General features: G+C 35.3%; 1 protein-coding gene and 1 long non-coding RNA gene across 2 annotated transcripts in view; one reads left to right on the forward strand and one right to left on the reverse strand.

The window, feature by feature from the left end:
- Positions 1 to 203: 203 nt before the first annotated feature.
- LOC101743362 (cyclic AMP response element-binding protein A) overlaps positions 204 to 22,367 on the forward strand; it is a 146,237-nt gene continuing 124,073 nt past the window's right edge. Inside the window, exon 1 of the mRNA XM_004927904.5 lies at positions 204 to 619. Coding sequence (XP_004927961.1) covers positions 557 to 619 — 63 coding nt within the window. The 5' untranslated portion in view covers positions 204 to 556. The remainder of the gene's footprint in view (positions 620 to 22,367) is intronic.
- Positions 251 to 3,960, reverse strand: LOC134199954 (uncharacterized). The gene is made up of 2 exons (XR_009974650.1): positions 1,396 to 3,960; positions 251 to 641 (listed from the first exon to the last, which is right to left on the reverse strand). It is a non-coding gene; the product is annotated as an uncharacterized LOC134199954 (long non-coding RNA).

The raw sequence follows: 22,367 nt of genomic DNA on the forward strand, positions 1-22,367 counted from the left end.
GTAACACAAAGGGGAAACGTGTATTCCCACGGCTTCATCTCGGTCGAGAAGCGCTTCATTGAGATATAAGAGTTCACAATTAGTAGAGTATTGTGTGGGCCGGACGCAGGCACCCCCTGGCGTGTGTCGTTTTTACCCCCTATCACGTTATGAATGAGAAGTTGGGTGTCGCTATCAAAGAGGGGGCGGCATGAAGTGGGGAGCGTGCACGCCGCTAACGCCGTCCGCGACCATTCGCTGGCCGCCCTCTGCCGCGATAGTGTGTACGATTCTCGAATACGGGCGCACCAAACATTCCTCGCGTTCGGGCAAACTTCATAAAAACACATTTTTATTGCAACAACAAATGGGCATCGATAGTGTAAACGATTGAACGTAAACTCGTGATAATGCACAGTGTTCTTTGAGTTTGTTTGCTTAATAGTTTGGAACATTACGTACCGTACAGTTCCGCTCGGCGAAAGGACAGCCGGTGACAGTTGTGTTGTGCGAGTTTTTCTCGAGGGAGTTTCTTGTGCTTTCGCGTCGGAGGCCGTAGTGCTACACCGGCCCCGACATGGAGGTTTATTTCGACATCTCCAATGATCTGAAGGACGTCTGGGAGGCGGACATCGACCCGGTGAGTCGACCTTGCTCATAATCTATAAAAGCGCTTTTTTAGCTAATTCATTAATTGCATCTCTTGTTTAATTGATAAATCTTATCGCGTTATATTATTCTAGTAGATACAATTAATGCGAAGTAAGTGTAAACGGATAAAGTTCAGTATTGATAACGCGTGATAACGCATGCGTTTGTGTTCGAGTGTTCGTTGTTTTGAAACCTACCTGCTTTTGCATTCGTAATAATAACATGCCAGAAGTGATTGCACAGGCATATTCATGTTTCTTAATGTATTTAAATGCAATTAATCAGCATGTCCCGTGGATAATTTTTGACTTCACGGTGTGGCAAAATCGTTCAAAACGAAAATGCCCATCGCTCATTATTAAGTACCTAATAACCGCCGGGGTTTTCCGAATCGTTTTTTTATCTTTCGATTTTTATGTGGATTTCTAATTGGAAATTGTAATCTAGTAAAACTGGTGTAAACTAGTTCGAAACTGTAACCCAACAGATTTCAAACTTAGACTCGTATTTCAAGAAAATAAATTTTGTTTTAATAAATAAAAACCAAAAAAAGAATGTATACGCTAACATCAAAATGAACTCTATTCTTTAGCATTTCAAAGCAACAGGTCGTGAGACCGCTATTATTAAAACAGACCGCTGTTTACAACATAAGTTTAAGCGGAAAATTATTTCAGGAAAAAACGTATGTTTTGAGCCAAACAAAATATGCCCAACAGTTTTGTTACACGAACTACCTAGCAATTATGAACTTTTTGTACTTACATGATTAAACGGTTATCCGCCAAGAAACTAATTGAAACTCCATTAGTGAGTAACACTTTCGCGGTGCTATTATCTCTTGAATGCCGTGTATCTTGTTATAAATAAGCCTGGTGCAAATAGAAGCACCCACGCCTTTCCGTTGCTTTCTAGGTATTCATCAACATGTACAAATTAATTAATGGCTTCACATTAAAATTTCATTAGTAATTTTTTTCGGGAGGTCTGTTTTCAAAATCTTCGACATGAAAGACTACATGATTGGAGATAACGCTAATAGTAGTACCTACCTACCTACTTTAAATTCCGCCTTTCGTGTGTGTCTATTTTAGCAAAATAAAATTCAAACTACGGAATATGGCAGATTTTTCATGCATTCATTGTTTTATATATCTTAACATTTGTCTTTTCATAAATATTTATTACGTGTTCAGTATTAATATTCATGTAGGTATAAATTATACGGAAATGTGACAAAATCTATTTAGGTATTTCTTTTTTAGTTTTATAAAACCTAACCGACATTTGTCAATACCTAAATAAAAATTGAAAGATTTTTGAAATGTTCATTACGAGGAAATAATAGTTAAGTATATGTTTAAAAAAAACTTTAAAACAAAATAGTGTATTTCAATAGTTTTGCAACTTTAAAAAAATTACGGGTATTTCTATAGTTTTGCGACGGTCATAGTGTGAAACGTCAAAGGATTCACTAATATTATAATTTAAAAGATATAACGATATGGTGAAATCTAAAGACCAATAAAATGATGTGGTCATTCAATAGTTCCAACATGAATTCCGTCACCCATCTTGAGACATACGTACTGAGTCTTGGCTCGTGCGAGCTCATGATTCACCATCGGTGGTGATTCGGGAAATATTACATTTTACGGGTTTGATTTTTATTGAATTACGTGCCTCTAAGATTCGGACTTTCTAATTCAAATTACTTATTTATTTAATTTTCGTTTTACCGATTACGTCACTGAGTATTATAAATCGGTTCATCTTATTGATTACCTGGTAAAAGTTAAAACAATATAATGATCGTTTATTTAATGTCGGTCAAGTAACGATCGGACCTTGGTTCAATAGAAGCGTTATCACGATTGTTTTGAAAAGAAATTGTCAAAAAACACGCTCTAAATATTATATAATATACTGAGTAAAATATTTTGTAAATTTAGATGTATATATGAAGTCATTTATCATTGCGAAGTTTTAGAATAAATACTAAGCTCAAACTTATTCTGAATTTTGGGTTGAGTTATAAAATAATTCAACTCTCCTATTCTATAATGTAAACGAGCTATCGTTCGTAATATTTACTGTTATCATGAAATACTAATGCAAACTTAATGGTGTATTAATGCGGATTACATTCAGTTTTGGTAGGTCAATGGGACCTCTTAATATTCCGGCACCTGTAGCTTTCCGCTTGGGTGCTTAATGGCTGATAACCCGGCTAAATCGTGGAGATGCAATGCGTGAAGTGATTCGTAATGTGCGTCCGTGCCTCCACGTTCGGCCAGGTTGACTGGGCGTACATTTCTTATGATCGCGGCGTACGGTACACTGTGGATCGTCGACCTGGAGCATTGAACTACGAAGTGGCGTGCCGGCGTTTTTATTTATTTATTAATTATATATTTTTTGCCGCCGTTTTTTTTCTTCTTCAGCGGTATACGTACAAATAAACGGGTTTTTATTGGTGTCAGGGCGTATGTGAGTGAGCCCCACGGATAGACACCAAAATCTTACCTAGTTCTGACGCAAACCAATTCAAAAAAGAGAGAGGAATCTCTAGTTTCCGATAAACCCCAGATGTGCTTATCTATGCTAAGAATAAAATCAATTAAAATAAAGCGTTGATATTTTTTATTTATAATACATAAAACTCACTCAAAACAAAGTTGAAGAAACAAACATAAATATGGAAAAATTTGTTGTGCGGAAGTGATTTTGAGGATAATTAAATTTCTTTGACATTTTTCTTCAAAGCGGGCCGTTAAATTAATGTTAGCGTCAGTGATTTATTCAATTAACTTAAATACTTAATTAATAAACGATTTAAAAAAAAATGTATTAGGAATAACTGTAGTATTGATCATTATCTGTTCTATAAACATTCTTAGGAATAATTTGAACGCAAATTTACACAATTTTTAAACTATAGGCACAGAGAATAGTACACACCCAGGGTTGTCAATGTTATATTAAGCATTAACTATTCGTAATATGTATTTCATATGTCATTATAGGTACAAGAGTCTGTAGTAGCGGTTGAAAATTCTCAAAAATACGTGTAGAGTTACTAAGTAATATAATCTATTAAATTTTTTATGCATCTTCCAATTCTTTCTTTTTTTTGTCAGTTAAAACCCGTTAAACTAATATAGAACGTAAATACTATGTAAACCTTTACTAAATATGATGATTGCTATAAAAATTGTCGTTTACTGGTCATCTGAATAACTGCACTGTCTTGTGCGGACGCTAAGTGGTTACTAATCAGATTTTCTGAGAATATTCAAATAGGAAAGTAGCTGTACCGATGTATTTCCCTTAGCCAAAAATGTGAGGCGACGCTCGGTACATCCGTTGCTCAATTTCATTACTCAACCATTAGGGATGTCGATTTCATCCTGTTTAATAATTTGATTTATGGCTTTTTTTTTTATCTATTTAAAATTGTTTGTTAACCGAGTTCAAAAAAGGAGGAGGTTCTCAATTCGACTGTATATACATTTTATCAAGATCTGATAAGCAGTTGTTGAGTTCCATATTTAAATGCATTTCGGTTTGAAGGGTAGGGTAGCCGTTGTACTGTTAAAACTGAGACTTAGAACTTATGTCTCGAGGTAGGTGGCAGCATTTACGTCATAGGTGTCTATGGGCTCCGGTAACCACTTAACACCAGGTGGCTCACACACCCGCCTAAGCCATAAAAATAATATATTTACTATAGTGACAAAGTTCTTATTTTATTTTGGCAGAAGCTAATGTTTATTTTTTATTAAAATTTTCTAATACACAAAATAATCTTCTATTAAGTGTCGCTCATGTTTAAATCCTGTTGATTTAGCAAAATTCTGTGATACGTTTCATGTGTTGAACGTGTTTACAGTCAGCTTGATGTTAAGTGGTTACCGCATAGCACCATAACGAAAGAGTTGAAAAAATATGACTAAGATATTCAAAGGCTTGTGGAGATTGTTTTGTTTCTGTACCGGAAAATTTAATTAGTGTTTCTGTGTGATAGTCGACTGTTTGTATGTTATCACTCATTATTATAAGAACTTACTGGAAGCCAACAAAGTATTCTCTGCACGTGCTTATGTAAAAAAAAATTCATTACAACAATAACTGTTCACAAATAACATTCTAATTTGTTGATGACTACAGTATTTATCAACATCTGTAATGCAATTTTCATTCCATAACACGAGACCCTTATAAATTAAAGTTGCGGCTTACACAGGTGTTTACAAACAACGTGTTGTTTGAATGTTTTATTACAACGGCATGCGTCATTTCGAGCGCTTAATTTTTTTTTTGTTTTTTGCCTACCTAAGCTGATAGCCTTAGGGGCTATTTCAGCGTAACCCTAAAGTTTGTAGGTGAGCTCACGGGGCTCAAACCTGATGACGTTGCCAACACGAACCCTAGCAAGAGCCGTGCTTCGCAGAATCTACCACCGGATCGGAAACGCGACCCACTGAGTAGATCCGGCGAGAAACTCAGTGGGCTGTGTCTGAGAGTTCGAGCGCTTAATACTTCATACTTAATATTTATAGTGACATTCATTGCATTCTCATATAGAACGAACGAGTTACACTAGTGAAATGTATTGTAATTGAATTTAGTAATAAAAAAAAAAAATTCATTTATTGCTTTAGAAATTCCTTATTTAAAAAAATAAAACATACCGACGCTTGAAAGGCAAACGTGACTAAGCGAAAATAACTGCTCTGTACATAAATGATAGGCAATAACCATATTCGATGCGCAAAAAATATGTATTTCTAGGTCTATTAAAATCATTTCAATCCTACAGCTAGATTCGTTAAAATAGAATTTTTTTCAGGTATTGCAAATTTAAATTAGTCTACTGTAAAGTTCACGCATTGTCGCTTAGTTACGTTTGCCTTTCAAGCGTCGATATGTAGCTTAAAAACTAACTTTACTTAGTTAAATAACATTAGTTGTTTTAAAAAAATATATGAAATGCAATTACCAAATTCATTTTTCTTTCATTCTGTTGAAACTGGTCAGGCTATTCGAGTGAAGTTATTAAATTATTATATAGTTATCGATCCTTGATGCGTGTGTAAATCATGAAGTAAATGTTTTTTAAAAAAAAATTTCAAAAATGTTGAAGTCGCTGAAAATGACGTTCTAAGATTTTGTTATTTAAAAACAAACATTCACAGAACATGCTAATAAAAAAATGTTAAAAAAAAGTTGTTGTCTTTTAGAAATAATATTATATTACGTAGAATAATAAAATATGGAACAACGGCATAGCCTCAATCATTTTTGCTACTATTATTAGCAAAAAGTAATTATTATCTTAACAAAGTAATAAATTAAAAAAAGCTTACATCACGTATGGTATATAATAAATAAACATACAAGTATAATAATAATAAACTGTTTCCTATTTTCATCATTCTACAGTATTATAGTAGATTAAAATAATTTGTTAACGGTAGATAAGAATACGCTATTAGATATATAGAATAATAATAATAATAGTATAGAAATAGAATGCATAGAAATTTAAATAAAGAATATTAAACTACTTATACCGCGCAAAACAAATAGCAACTTTATGTAAGTAGTGGATAGCAAAAAATATGTGTTATCAACAGTAAATATGTAATTACAAGATGACATTTAACTAGAAATTCACGAAACATGACCTTTACTTTTCTACAGTCGGAACGATGATTCATCTACCAGTGTAATAAAAAAACATTGACACCAAATTAACTATAACAAAATATATAAATTTCAAAATCAACAGCATTTTTTTTCCGTTAATATATTTTATGTTCGTCATAATAACGCCATTACCGCCATTAGAGTTACAACGAGAGAACTGGCAACCCTAAAGTGGTACTCAGTCGCGGCCACGTTATAATGGTAATTGAATTTCCTTTCCGGGTACTACTCATTGCTGTGTTGGGTCACGTGGTCACCGTGAGGGCTCGAGGCGCTCTTGAAAGATCGGACAGAACGTGATGTTTACTTTGAAAGAAATTACATAATCAAAATCAAAATTTTTTTTATTCAACATAAATGAAAGTACATACTTGTTGAACGTCAAAAAGAACTACCGCCAATTCACAAAAACTAGCCTCCGTCCTGAGAAGAACTGGCAAAAAACTTAGCGGGCATTTTTTTTTTTAAATATTCGTTTTTTTTAATGTTACAATTTTTTTTTAATATTCATTTTTACAATGAGTATTATAACGTAACAATTATTGCAATATTTAAATGCCCGGAGCTAGCAACTTATTCCCGCTTTGTGCAATTATCGCAGCGCTAACACAAAGTAGCCGCATAATGTTTCGACTTTATTAAAAGTCGTAAATTTCCGTTCGCTGCATCCTGAGATATAGCTGTGTATCATTAGCCAGTCGATGATGGCCATGGATGATGATCTCGTATTTACGTTAAAAACAAAAATGTATGTGTAAGAACAGGGCGGTTACTAACTAATAGAAATATTCGGAAGTTTTCTTTCATACAAACTTCATAGCAACACGACACAATATTGCCATTTTTTTATTTACTGGTGGTAGGATCTCTTGGGAGTCCGCACGTGTAAGCACCGCCACCCTGCCTATTTCTACCGCGAAGCAGTAATGTATTTCGGTTTGAAGGGTGGGGCAGCCATTTTAACTATACTGAGACCTTAGAACTTATATCTCAAGGTGGGTGGCGCATATACGTTGTAGATGTTTATGGGCTCCATTAACCACTTAACACCAGGTGGGCTGTGAGCTCGTCAACACTTGTAAGAAAAAGAAAAAAAATCAGTGAAATTTCAAACGTCTGGTCGCTAACGATAAAAGCAATACAGTTTCTCTTAAATTGTATTATGTTAAACAATAATTCGTAACGTATTGTCTACGTATTTCTTCCATCTAGGACGCAATTGTAACAATCTAGGTCGGCATGACAACTTATTGACTTACTTTATGTTCCTGTTTTAAATCTATTACATAATTTAATAATTAACACGTTAACTGAACGTGAACGCGACGCTCTGAAGTAATTATATCGATTTCTCTCTTCGATCTTCTTACTAAGGTGCCGGAATATCTAGCAGACTTTTGGAAAGACGGATCCGAAGAAACTGAGCATAAATCTATTTTTGAAAGACTTAAAAGACTAAAAAATATTATAATAAACAAGGCAAAGTTGGGCAATCCAGGCTCCTTAGTCAACAGAAATCGACATAATTACTTCAGTGCGCTAAGTAAGGCACCGCTGACTTGCATGGCAGTGAAAGGGTTAATAAAGAAGCTACATGTTTTATTGCTTAGTGTTCTTTACATATTGTAACACAATTTGGACCTGGAAAATGTTGGACGGGTACCTACATAATTTTCGCAGCATTGATGTATTATGTTACACTATTTATTATCTGTACTCAAAATTATTAGACGTGTTCCTTCTATATTATTAAGGATGAATTACATGCATTATTTTCAAGGTTTGTTTGGTTTTCTATCTCTTTATACATACTAGTTTAGTTATTACTACTTAAGTCCGGTGTACTGGTGGTAGGACCTCTTGTGAGTCCGCACGGATAGGTAACACCGCCCCGCCTATTTCTGCCGTGAAGCAGTAATGCGTTTCGTTTTGAAGGGTGGGGCAGCCGTTGTAACTATACTGAGACCTTAGAACTTGGTTCCAGTAACCACTTACCAGGTGGGCTGTGAGCTCGTCCAGTGTATCTAGGCAATAAAAAAAAAAGTCCCCGTTAATTACAGGTACAAGTTTAGTTTCCCTTCAGTATCGCGCGGCATTAAAGTCGATTAACACACCGTCTTGTTTGTGTATAAGTAACAATAGGCACGTTGCGTAAATATACGTCTTCTTGTTGCGTCAGCACAGTTCTCAGCTGGAATGGTATCGTTTGGAAAACAACTTATTTGTACAAGTGTAACTCGATGACATTGAATCGCGAATACTTGCACTTTTTATGGACTTTTATTGTCAGAGTAAATATAACATATTATTTCGCGATATAGATGAGACCAATTTTTACTTACTATGCTAACAGTAGTTATTTTTGGTTTTATTGTTGCACCACGGAAATGAGTCGCCTTAAGTGAAATTGTTGACTTTAATTTTATAAACAAACATGTTTTATAGGTGTGAGAGCGCTATTGTTTTTCAACCAGTACACCTACGTGAACTTGTAACACCTTTTCATCTACAATTGTCTGTTCGCACTAAGTTCACGAATTTTATTTGCATTAAACGTAAAATTAGCCGATCAAAAGTCAACTTCAATTTAACCTTCAAAATCGAATTCTAAGAGCATCTGAATATTCATTAGGGAACGCCGTGAAACGTGTGGCATTCTAAATACAAGACTAGGCTTCATATTTATTACCTAGATTATTGGAATTAGACGTTTGTTTTATCAGTATGTACGTAGTTACGTTACGCCGTCTCGAGCAATAAAATATGATAACAATATATTTCCAATAACACGTCAATAAAGCAAGAACCGGTCCGTAATTTGACATTAACGTATTATTCTAAATTTTTTAAACGTGCCGTGTTTTACTTCTTAAATATTTTATCTGTATAGGCACAGAGTACTAACGAACAGTTGCGCGCATAGCAACCAGACTAATCTGTGATGATTGACAATTAATATTTTAATTTGAAGACTTTTTGGCGGGAACGCGAGGAGTGAAGTGGTGTGATTTGTTTTATTTTGTCTATTTAGTATTTCTTCGGGTTTAAATGTGTAATAATGGTGATTTATTAACTGTTTAATATCTGTGAAAGGGCACAAATGTGGGAAAATGAAACAAAGCTGCTAGACGTAACTTCTCGGGATCATCCAAAAAGTCCACTGAAAAAATCTTAGTAAATGACCACCATTTTACTGAGATTATATTTCATCCCATTTCATTTCATCCCAGTTGATTAATGTCTCAAATTAATCATCTTCATTTCATTTCACTCCATAATACCGTTTTTCATAAAAATATGAATATAAATTAAAATAAGACATGACTTAAAGGTCTTAGTTACCAGGTTACCTGTTCCCTTAAAAAAAATATTTTAATTTATTTGGCATTCACTAATGTTCTCCGTTCAAATGTCGTTACGGCTTAAATTTAGTGTTGCTGTGTTTCTTCTCGGCGTTTCGGTGCGGTGGGGAATCAAGATGCAGACGGTTCGCGTGTGAAAGGCGCTCGTTTGCATTCCTCTCACCGACCGCACCGCGAATTTAGAGAGTCGATGTGGCCTGAAACAATTGTCATTCTTTATTAGCGTCGTCTAGCGGCACATTTGCTATACGGACATGGTTGTTGACACCAACTGAATAAGGACATCGGTAACTATTGAAATAGGCCTTCCGATAGTGACTTAGTCGAGCTATGAAGGTAATGGTGGTAGGCAACTTTTTTTTTCCTAACTATGCTGATAGCCTTGTGAGGCTCTTCCAGCTTCTCCTTGACTTGTAGGTGAACTCACGGGGCTCAAACCGGAATGCTTCTAACACTGACCCTAGCAAGAGCAGTGCTTCGCAGAATCTACCACTGGATCGGAAACGCGAACCACTGAGAAGATCCGGCAAGAAACTTTGTGGGCTGTGTCTATGGTTTAATTTACTCGTCGAGCCCTTCGTCGCAAGCGACGGGTAGGCAACGAGATATCGTTACATGTTAGTAGATCGACTTAGAAAAATAAACATCGTATTTAACATAACATTGTTATCGCCTTTACAACGCGATATGAAATAATTAATCGAACAAAATTAACCTAACACCAACATCGAATTAATTTTCATAGAACTATAAATATTTATTTATTTTTATATATTTAATGTTTAAACGAGCTCACGGCCTACCAGGTGTTAGGTGGATAGCAGAGCGTGTGACATCTAAAACGTAAAAACTGCCACCTACTTCGAAACATGAGGTCTAAGTCTTAGTTTTTACAGTACAACGACTACCTCACCCTTCAAACCGAAACGCTTTACTGCTTCACGGTAGAAATAGGCAGAGCTATGGTATCTATGAGTGCTGGCTTAGGACGTCTTACCACCAGTAATAATGCAAATTAGAATTTTTGCGAGATTGATTTTTATTGCACGATGCTATTCCTTCACCGTGGAAGTCAATCGTGAACATTTATGAAGTATGTTATTCATTACAAAAATTGGTACGTACATGTCTGCGGGATTCGAACGTCGGCACAATCTCATCGCTCGATACGACTGCACCGGGCCTCTTATCCTTTAGGCCATGACGACTTCAAAACATTTAGTCGATGATTCATTACAAATATATAAGGATTGCTTTAAACCATGATAGCGCTAAAACAATTTATTTCCGTATACAGACCGCACGTGATTAGCTCTTTCTTATATGTGAGTGTGAATAAATTGTTCTGAAAAGTTTGCGGCAAGCCTAAAGCTTAGTTGCAGCCTCAGAGCAATTTGTTTTGGAAAGTTGGTACACACATCAAAATATTGACTTTCCTTTTTGATTACTAGATAAGTGACAGAGTTTATTACTTTACACGCTGTGATAGGACCAATAAATTAAACCCGCAGAGTTGGTTGTGACCTTCCCAATTTACAATGAAAAGTATTTAAGAATGTTCTGTTCAAACTATGTGCTATTGTATACAATAACATGTCTTATTGTATTATCACATCGCTTAGTACATAGGCATTTATCAAAACGTTTGGTGGATAGCAAGCAGTCGAAGCGTTTAAATTTACAAGTATAGTAATAAATTCTCGGTAAAACGCTTATGACGTATTAAATTTGTAAACACGTTTTGGCCGGCTGTGAGACTTTTGAGGAAACAGCAAATCCGAAATCTATATTTAGTTGTTGTTTGAATTCACAGTGACCGGTAATGTTGCTTGCGGCTTAAATGGTAATGAATTTATAACTGGTGAGATCCCGCAGGTATTGTCACTACTTCCGAATAATCGCTAAATCTAAGAACTTTTATAGAGCGAATCTCTGTTCATTTTACAACATATGAAAGTAGATTACATTTAAAAACGCAGCGTGAACTGATTCACAATAATTATATACATCTGCATAGTAATGTTTTTTTTTTAGCTTAGATAGATGAACGAGCTCACAGCCCACCTGGTGTTAAGTGGTTACTGGAGCCCATAGACATCTACAACGTAAATACGCCACCCATCTTGAGATATAAGTTCTAAGGTCTCAGTATAGTTACAACGGCTGCTCAACCCTCCAAACCGAAACACCCGATCCGATAGTAAATTTATTCGTGAATCAGCTGCTCTTCAGTTGTTAGGTCTCCTTCGGAGGCGCTCGGGCAGCTGTTAGCAAATGCCACCCCTCCTGGCTGAGCCATTAGTCAGTAGGCAGCGGCTTGGCTCTGCTCCTGGCATTGCTGAAGTCCATGGGCGACGGTAACCACTTACCATCAGGTGGGCCGTACGCTCGTCTGCATACAAAGGCAATAAAAAAAAAGCCATTGCTCGCCCACCAATCCTGGTGAAACTGGAAAGGCCTCCGGGCCACTAGTAATCCGTCAATCATAAAAAAAAACCGAAACGCATTACTGCTTCACGGCAGAAATAGGCGGGGTGGTGGGACCTACCCGTGCGGATTCACAAGAGACCAGGTCCTACCACCAGTAATGCTTTCTCTAAACATTGCGTTACATTTAAAAACGGTGTTCAGTTGTTATCAAATAACGTGTTGGTACTACGTTGATATTAGATAGAGTACGAGAGACCTACTTGAGATAAATATTTAGTACGATCGGTTTGTCGAGAATTTTATCACTTTTAGTCATTCTTTCACGGACCGGTGTCAATCATTTACTACGTAACGAGAGATTTCCTCGCTGTCAATTATTAAGGTTATTATTTCTTTCTATTCTTTTCTACTTCTTACAAAACATAAATGATGTATTAACGTTTTTCTATTATCCTTGACTGCAAGTACTTCAAAGTATTTTTAACCTCTAACAGAAGCTGTGTTTATTATTCAAATTACATACTTTGTTTGGTTTGTAGATAGTATGATTTATTCTTGCATTCGTATTACGGTGGAACTATTTCATAAACATAAAATATTATTATATGTAAACGCATTAAAAAAATTACCTTAAAACCATTTGCGCGGCTCATAAGTGATAAAAGCGAAATAATTCGAAAATCTATCTCTCTCTGTTCAAATTTTATAGATGTATATTTTTGTCTTTTTTTAACGTCGTTTTTTTCGTTTCCAGTTTTAAATCACAATGTTTTCATTTCAAAAAGCATTTATGCCATACATAAAGTAGTAGACCCTTGATAGTAAATGTAGGTTTACGGACCAATGCTCCGCGGCAAAATGAATTTCGCCTTAAGATCGAAATCTCTTTTGTATCGTAATCGTGTCTATCCTTCTCGTCATGTATGTCATCCTTTTTCATGTAGCTTCCTGCCACGGATACCTTTAAAATTGATCCTAAGCTCGTCTGTCCTCAATATAAAAGAATCCTAATTGCCAATAACCGGCTTATCATTTACTTCAGGCTGGTCGGAAAACTAAAAGTCGAATCAAACGACAAAATTATTTACACACCTCTACAGACCTTGTTGCTAAAAGTAATCCGCTACATAAGAAATATTTAAATGAATAATTCCTCTATCCACTTTATTGTTTTAGATAATGAATAATCTTATCTGTATCGGTGTATTTTACTTTAATAAGACAAATAAATTAGTGAAAAGAAAGCTTCCGTATTTCATTAGCCTTCTTTGTGTGTTGTGTGTTATGCTTATGTTTCTATCGAATTGTATTAAAATACGTAAGGAAGTTTACCAGCGCTTCTGGGGTATCTATAAAGTGCTTGTAGAAAGTACGACTATGTCTCTCTAAGGGCGCACTCACTTCTTCAGTCAGAATTTCGACAAATTGACGAAAGCTACTTACATTAATGCAAGTATTTATCATACACCCAGCTTAGAGTGTGTGGATTATTATATAACAACAAAGGAATGCTTTTAAAAAAATTGAGAGATCTTTGATTTCTGAACGTATCGCTATCTCTCTCGCACGCTCGTAATTTAATGACGGTGACGTCATAAATCAGAATACTTGAATCTACCACGCCGAAACCATTTTCATAGGGCTTCGAGCTGCTAATTTGTGAATGTTTTATATACTTGATAACATTACGTTTTGATTAAACCAATTGAATCCTCCCTATTAAGTAATACCTAAGTAATGTTAGGTAACATAACTAGAGTTGTACTTTTGATAAGGTCCCTTGAAATAGATTACGTTTGCGCCCGGTCTGCGACCTTAATTAATTTGCTATTGATCACCCTCCCACTTCCAATTGGAGGGTTAATTGAAGCAGCCATTTATATATATATACATATACATAGATCATCATAAATTCAGCGGAAATGTGTTCTTTCCCCGAGGCTTTCGAGTCGTGAAAATTAAAAATAAATATTACCCTTAATTTCAATGGATTCCATTTCCGAGCACTTTAATGTTTTATCTGTACCATGGTATTTTTAATTTTGAACTCTAGTAACATTATTTTTCTTGAGGAATATAAGATTTTTTAAATATTCTCTTTTAATATCAATAAATAGTATTTGTTGCTAAGCTGTTATCAGTGAATACTAGTGGCCGATAATTATGTGTAATTATTATGAGAACAAAATTAATTACGTAACATTAACTATTTTTATTTATAGCTAAGTAAGACAGTAGGCGAATAAATCACGGTCACAGATTATTAATAATAAAGATAAGTCTTATAATAATTTGTCGGACTTTTCATAATTATTTCTAATAATTTACTGTACAATTTTACGCGCTTGGGCATAGGAGCTAGAGTCCCAGCTGAATTTTACTGATCATTGGGCTCATTATGAGTTGGAGATGATACCGCAATAAAATTCGGTTTAAGTTGCGCCGTGAATATTCGCCTCGTTGTGTCTTTGTACCTTAGTAACCGTTTGACAACAGACGCAAAGTGAACTTTTCCATCCTTATTAATCCTATTATGGTAAGCAGCGGCTTGGCTCTGCCCCTGGCATTGTTGACGTCCATGAGCGACGGTGACCACTTACCATCGGGTGAGCCGTATGCTCGTCAACCTACAAAGGCAATAAAAAATAAGAAAAATCATACAAATAAAGTCGCCACTATGCTTGTTACTTATTCAATAGCTATAAAAATAGCAAAAACACAGTGTATAATTTTGATTAAAATAAATTACTTTCTGTAATGGGAAATTATTACAGTAACGTAGCGTGCATTTGGCTTCACCAATACGGTAATGTGTTCAAGGGCTCTCGATTTTACGTACGGACGGATCAACAAGCCGTATCTATATATTAATACGTGAAGCAAAAACTTTGTATCCCTTTTTACGAAAATTGCGTGGACGGAGGAGTATGAAATTTTGCACACTTATAGAGAATATAGAGAAGAAGTGCACAATGCTAATTTTTTTTTTAAATAATGCTTAAGAGATACATTAAATCAATAAAGAAAACATTACACACACTACATACCATGTATTTGACGCACACACGCATGCATACTACTTATTGTCAAACTTTTGTTCTTGACGTCTGTTGTCAAATTAAGAATAGATTAAATATTGTTTGTCTTTGTTAATATTTTTTATAGTGGTGAATTTTGTAATTATAGAAATATAACATACAATCATAATAGTGTACAAATTTACAATTCCAATTAATTATAGTCGAATTTCGACTACTGAGGGACCTCTAGTGTTCTTAAATAGGCCAGAAAGTGGCACAAGTAAGTATTTATCACGGGTAAATGAAACTTGCTTCATTCTTTCTGAATTAAAAAATTAATGCCGGTAGACAGAAGGTCGGGAGACAATACAAGAATACGCGCTACAGACTTTCAAGACTGACATGTCACGTGATAGACGGGGAATACCTTGGTTTCAATAAACGGAAATTCCACTCGACCGCAAAACATCTAAGGAAAAAACCTAACGTTTTAAATTAAAGTATTATCTATATTAGTCTATCTATATTATCTATATTAGTATTATTCATACCTGAAGCAAAAATTTTGTACCCCTTTTTACGAAAATTGCGCTGACGGAGGAGTATGAAATTTCCACCACTTATAGTGAATATAGTGAAGAGGTGCTGAATGGTATATATATTTTTTAAATTATGCATTAATAATACATTAAATCAATACAAAAAAAAACATTACACACACACATATGTATACTCTATGTTTATTGTCAAACTTTTGTCGCTTATAGTCTGGTCAAATTGAGAATAGGTAATGTTTATTTGTCTATAGTTTATAGTCTTGACGAAATCTGTGAGAATAGAAGTATAAGCGTCTTTGATAATAGAATCATAATAGTGTACAAATTTATAATCTAAATTAATTATAGTCGAATTTCGACTACTGCGGTACCACTACTTCATATTAAAAAGCAAACACTCTTGACATTTATAACAGTAAAATTGAATAACTTTCACGCGGTAACTTCCTGTTCCGTTCTGACAGATCACGCTCGCGTCGCCGCGCTCGATCGAACTCATCGACTCTTGTACATTTGCAATTTAAATAAAAGTCAAATAAATAAAAAAAACATTCACGGAATTTAATTTTAATAATGGAATTTTAGTTTAGTGAGTTCTTCGAAAGAATATCAATCGCTTTTTTTTTTCCATAAGGAAATGACAATTTTTGAGAGGCTATTTCAGCTTCACCCTAACGTGTGTAGGTGAGCTCACGGGGCTCAAACCGGAGTGTTGCTAACACTGACCTTAGCAAGAGCAGGGCTGTATCTATGGGTTAATTCGCTCGTCGAGCCCTTCGTCACAAGCGACGGGCTCGACGAGGACGGTGACCGGCGCTTGTAGTGCCTAAAAGCACCGTTAATGGATCGGGAGAATCCGTAATGACGTGCTTTGGGCGACGTCGACGGTTTACCATTCGGTCTACAGGATCGAGTATGTAGTTTCCAGCGGCCACGACAAGCGGGCTCTCATGTCGTGCCGCCTTCTCAAAGTGATACAAACGTTCGGGGTTGCCAGTTATTAGGAAGTGTCAACGATATATGGGGTCGCCACACATTGCATAAATAAATATTGATATACCTACAGCCATTAACTTCTCGTTTACATCTTTGAATTGTGATAAAGAGTAAGGAGAAACAATTTTTTTATATCTGTTATGTTATCTAGTTACTACAACATTGTTATGTGCTTCATACTTACATAATATATATGTTAATTTGAATAATATCAAATTAATTCTTAGGATTGTTGTTGTAGCTTTTGACCTTTTCCGCTTTATCTTATTAATATAGTTATGTATGTTAACTCAATTAAAACATTATATTTTTTTAAACATACAGTAAAACAATATTTAGCAAGAAAACAGTATGTATTACATTTGTCAAAGTAACTAAATCTTAATATTGGATAATTGATGCACTGCTCATAAGCAGCTTTAATTTTTAAAACTGTAGCGTTAATGTTTCAAAAATAGTGTGGCTTAAAATCCCAAATCCCATTGCCAAATATTTTTTTCTACAAAAATACTTCCTGCGGCCAAATTTCTCATTGCTATAAATATGCCATTTAAAAAAAGTGTCCGAATGCTTGGCAAATACTGTTACACCATGTAAACACATGTTATGCATCCATCCAAAGCAATCTTTTTTTAATTTATAATTAATTACGATTGTTATCAATTTCGACTTTCATCAACTTTATCAACGAGCAAAATAGTCATTATAGCATTATTCAATATCGAAGCGATTAACGTTCTTATAAATAGATAGCATTAAAATATTCAAACGCTTTTCACCTTTGAATGATTGATTATCCTAATTATTGCATCAAATTATGAAAACGGTCGCGTGAATTACCTACGACATTCCTTACGAATAATAAATTAGCGATAACAATTAAAAACCGGGTCAGTTTGCAACAAAGACACAATAATTTTTTTATTACGTAATTTCTTGTTACGTCATTCACAATAAATTTGGTGATTATTTACTAGTTCGGTCGAAGTATCTTATACGTCGTATTTCTCTATGCTAATGGTTTACTGGAAGAAAACTCATGAATGAGTTAAGCTCGCCTTTGTACATAGTATTTAGACATTCTTTTAAATCTGTTTTTATTGTATTTTCTTTTTTGTGTACAATAAGTATAAAATAAATAAGTACTTATTCTGACAAGAAGCAAATTTAAAATTCATTTTGTAACAATTATTGTTATATGCAAATGGATAGTTTTTTTTTTAATACGATAATCAGAAGGGATTAATGCTCTTGAGCATTATTAAATCCAGACGGAATTCATGAGTCCGCGCGGGTGGGCACCACCGCCCTGCCTGTTTCTGCCGTGAAGCAGTAATGCGTTTCGGTTTGAAGGGTGGGGCAGCCGTTGTAACTATACCGAGATCTTAGAACTTATATCTCAAGGTGGGTGGCGCATTTACGTCGTAATTGTCTATGGGCTCCAGTAACCACTTAACACCAGGTGGGCTATGAGCTCGTCCACCCTTCTTAGCAATAAAAAAAAAAGTAGTAGCTTGACGCAAAACCCAGATTAAACTGCAATCGAACAACGTCTAACCAGGACACATAATAGATTCGCGACAGAACTAGTATAGGTAAATTCGTGATATAATCTTACCCATGCGCTAATCACTACAGTCATCAAACGTTTTGCGTGTTTAACTTAAAAAAATACATAAATACCTATATGTAAGTATTTTTTTAACACTAAATCACTATACTTTAAATACAGAACGCATGGAAACGCGACTTTCATTCCAAACGGACACATGAAGTCAAGTAGCGTGAAACTGGAGCACATAGAGCATTCGAATTATACATGTTATAGAATAATGGACACGATTCTTCGCAGTGACCAAAAAGTATAGCTTGGTAGGTAAATATTGAAACGGGTTTTTTTATTTTTTTATTTATTGCTTAGACGGGTTGGACGAGCTCAAAGCCCACCTGGTGTTAAGTGATTACTGGAACCCATAGACAATTACGACGTAAATGCACCGCTCACCTTGAGATATAAGTTCTAAGGTCTCAAGTATAGTTACAACGGCTGCCCCACCCTTCAAACCGAAACGCATTACTGCTTCACGGCATAAATAGATAGGGTGGTGGTACCTACCCGCGCGGAATCACAAGAAGTCGTCGTGGCCTAAAGGATAAGACGTCCGGTGCATTCGTATCGAGCGATGCACTGGTGTTCGAATCTCGCTGGCGGGTACCAATTTTTCTAATGAAATACGTACTCAACAAATGTTCTCGATTGACTTCCACGGTGAAGGAATAACATCGTGCAATAAAAATCAAACCCGCAAAATTATAATTTGCGTAATTACTGGTGGTAGGACCTCTTGTGAGTCCGCACGGGTAGGTACCACCGCCCCGCCTGTTTCTGCCGTGAAGCAGTAATGCGTTTCGGTTTGAAGGGTGGGGCAGCCGTTGTGACTATACTGAGACCTTAGACCTTATATTTCAAGGTGGGTGGCGCATTTACGTTGTAGATGTCTATGGGCTCCAGTAACCACTTAACACCAGGTGGGCTGTGAGCTCGTCCACTCATCTAAGCAATAAAAATAAAAAAAACCTACCACCAGTAAAAATAATGTAATGATCTATTTTATTTTATAGAAAACTGTTGCGGACGTTGTTGAGTTAATTTCAATTCTAATTAACATCTAGATTTCAGTGTGTACGTAGGATTCATACGATGAAGTCTATAAGTGTCAACGACCTTACGAGCCGTAATGTAATTTACCTACGGTAGTACGAGTAGTATGTTGAAAACTAGAAGACATCTATACTAATATTATAAAGAGGAAATAGTTGTTTGTTTGTATTGAATAGGCTCCGAAACTACTGAACCGATTTGAAAAATTATTTCACTGTTTGGAAGCTACACTATTCCCGAGTGACATAGGCTATAATCTGTTTTGAAAAAAATTAGGGAACTTTACTAAAACTCAATAATGTAACCCAAGGTGTAAAAAAATTACCTAAAATATTCTTTACATCGCGTGCCCTGCGAAAACTATTGATGATAGAATAAAATAATGTACTACGACTTTGAAGAACACATTATTAATTACAAAAAGTATCGCGACAGCATACGTTTAACTATTATTGCTATGCCACAATAAGTGTTCTTTTATTTAAAAAAATAAAAAACGTCAAATATCGTTGAAATTTTTGTTAAAGACTCGAGCGGAGCCGGAGCGGGCCGCTAGTTTTCTAATATTATGAAACTGCTGACACAATGGGTCTAATTAATTGGTTCATTTAAAGTATTACCTAAATATTATCTTTTTATCGATGTGGAGCAGTTGGTAGGGACTTACCCGCAGAGTTAACAATATTCGACATTAGGCGTTAACGCGTGAAAGATAAAATTTCTTTTTCTTTGCGGTTTATACATGATGCCTGTATTTTTAAATATCTTGCATGTTTTATCATCCCAGAATTCAAATATCAATATTCAAATAATAGTTTAGTCATCGAAAACTGTGAGTCCGCACGCGTAAGTACCACCGCCCTGCCTATTTCTGCCGTGAAGCAGTAATGCGTTTCGGCTTGAAGGGTGGGGCACCCGTTGTAACTATACTGAGACCTTAGAACTTATATCTCAAGGTGAGCGGCGGCATTTACGTTGTAGATGTCTAAGGGCTTCAGTAACCACTTAAAACCAGGTGGGCTGTGACTTCGTCCACATATCTAAGCAACAAAAAAATAGCATATTGACAATAACATAACGCGAGATTTATGTGTAAAAGTAGTTTAAATGTATGCCTACGACTCGCAAAAACCAAATGAAAATACATAATAAATTTAAAAAGCGCATTTAATACGGACAAATATTTAAAATAGTATAAATTATAATAATAACTATAAGTATACGAATTGGATTCCAATAAATCACTGAAACTGGTTCACACGTGGGATAATGGGACCTTGAGATTCACTAAGCCGCTGATAACGTTAGAATGTTTTTCTGTTGGCCATAATATTATAAGTAACTTATATACAGAAGTGTATAAAAAAAAAACAGATAAGATACATACATTTTAATATATTTCAATGATTTGAATTATTAAAAAAGAAATAACGATCAACCGCCCGCTTAGGTATCAGTGGCTGCGTACTTTCGCATTAATATACCGTTATCAGCGTGCGGTATAAGTCGATTATACGACCGTGAGCAAGTAAAATTTATTGCTCGATAAGGCTTACATTCGTATCGAACAGTGACGGGTTATGTAATCGGCTTTCGCCATAGACCGACCGGACCGCGGACGCATCGAGCCGGCCCCCAGTTTTGTAAGCACCGCTATATAGTCGATCCTTTAAATGTTGAGGTCGCACGCCGGACGCGTTGTCCTCGAAATATTTCAGAACACGATCCGTATTCATTTAATAATTAGCTGTTTGTAAGCCATTCGTTAAATGTTAAAAGCGTTTCTTTAAAATACCCTTTCCAACAGTAGCGACGTGGTTATTAAAAACTAGCGGCCCGCTCCAGCTCCGCTCGGGTCTTTAACAAAAATTTCAACGATATTTGACGTTGTTTTATTTTTTTTTAATAATAGAACACTTATTGCGGCATAACTATAATAGTTTTCTATAAAGTCGTAGTAAATCATTTTATTCTATAATTATAATCAATAGTTTTCGCGCGATGTAAAGAATATTTCATGTATTTTTTTAACACCTTTGGTTACATTATTACAGTTTTAGTAAAGATCCCTAATTTTTTTAAAAAAAGATTACAATCTATGTCACTCTGGAATAGTGTAGCTTCCAAACAGTGATAGAATTTTTCAAATCGGTTCAGTAGTTTCGGAGCATATTCAATACAAACAAACAAACAAATCTTTCCTCTTTATAATATTAGTATAGATAGTATAGATAATCTTAAGTAACAATGTTAAATGATAACGAACGTTCTTGCTTAATTAGTTGTGTTCGATTTTGGCTAATCTAATTTGTTATAACCAATACCGCGACTAAATAGTTTGAACAGGGATTATTTTAAAATAATATACCGGTTGCCCTTTAATTTGCAAAAGATTTGGTAATATATAAACAACAACAAAAAAAATACACGCGATTTCAATACGAGGAATGTTGTAACGCAGCGAATGTTGTAATGGATAAATTCAAAATTGCAGTCAAACGCGTTAAACTAAGTAAGCGAGCATTGCAAACGGTAACCTGAAGGTGACCCTCGGTTGTCTTTGATCTGTCACACCGACCTCCACGATGTTATCATTGCAATACAGTTATATAACTTTCAGTGTTGATTGTATTAACGTATTACCATGTTATTTAGTTATGTTTTTCTCGTACCTTCGATACGCAGTGTTAGATTTTGAATGAATTGAATGAATTAAAAAAAAACGTCCGATCAGACTGATAATATCACTGATAACTCAAAATAAATTGGGCCCCATTCTCGCCGGATCTTCTCAGTGGGTCGCGATTCCGATTCGGTGATAGATTCTTCGAAGCACTGCTCTTGCTAAGGCTAGTGTTAGCAAATTCTCTCAGGTTGAGCCCGTGAACTCACCTACCTCTAATGAAAACCTCTTAAGCTACCAGCGAAAAGGTAGAAAAAAAACAAAGGCTATATACATTATTTTTTAATGAATAAACACCTGATAAAGTGAATGCAG

This window comes from Bombyx mori, chromosome 13, assembly GCF_030269925.1.
Source record: "Bombyx mori chromosome 13, ASM3026992v2".
Classification (NCBI taxonomy): Eukaryota; Metazoa; Arthropoda; class Insecta; order Lepidoptera; family Bombycidae; genus Bombyx; species Bombyx mori.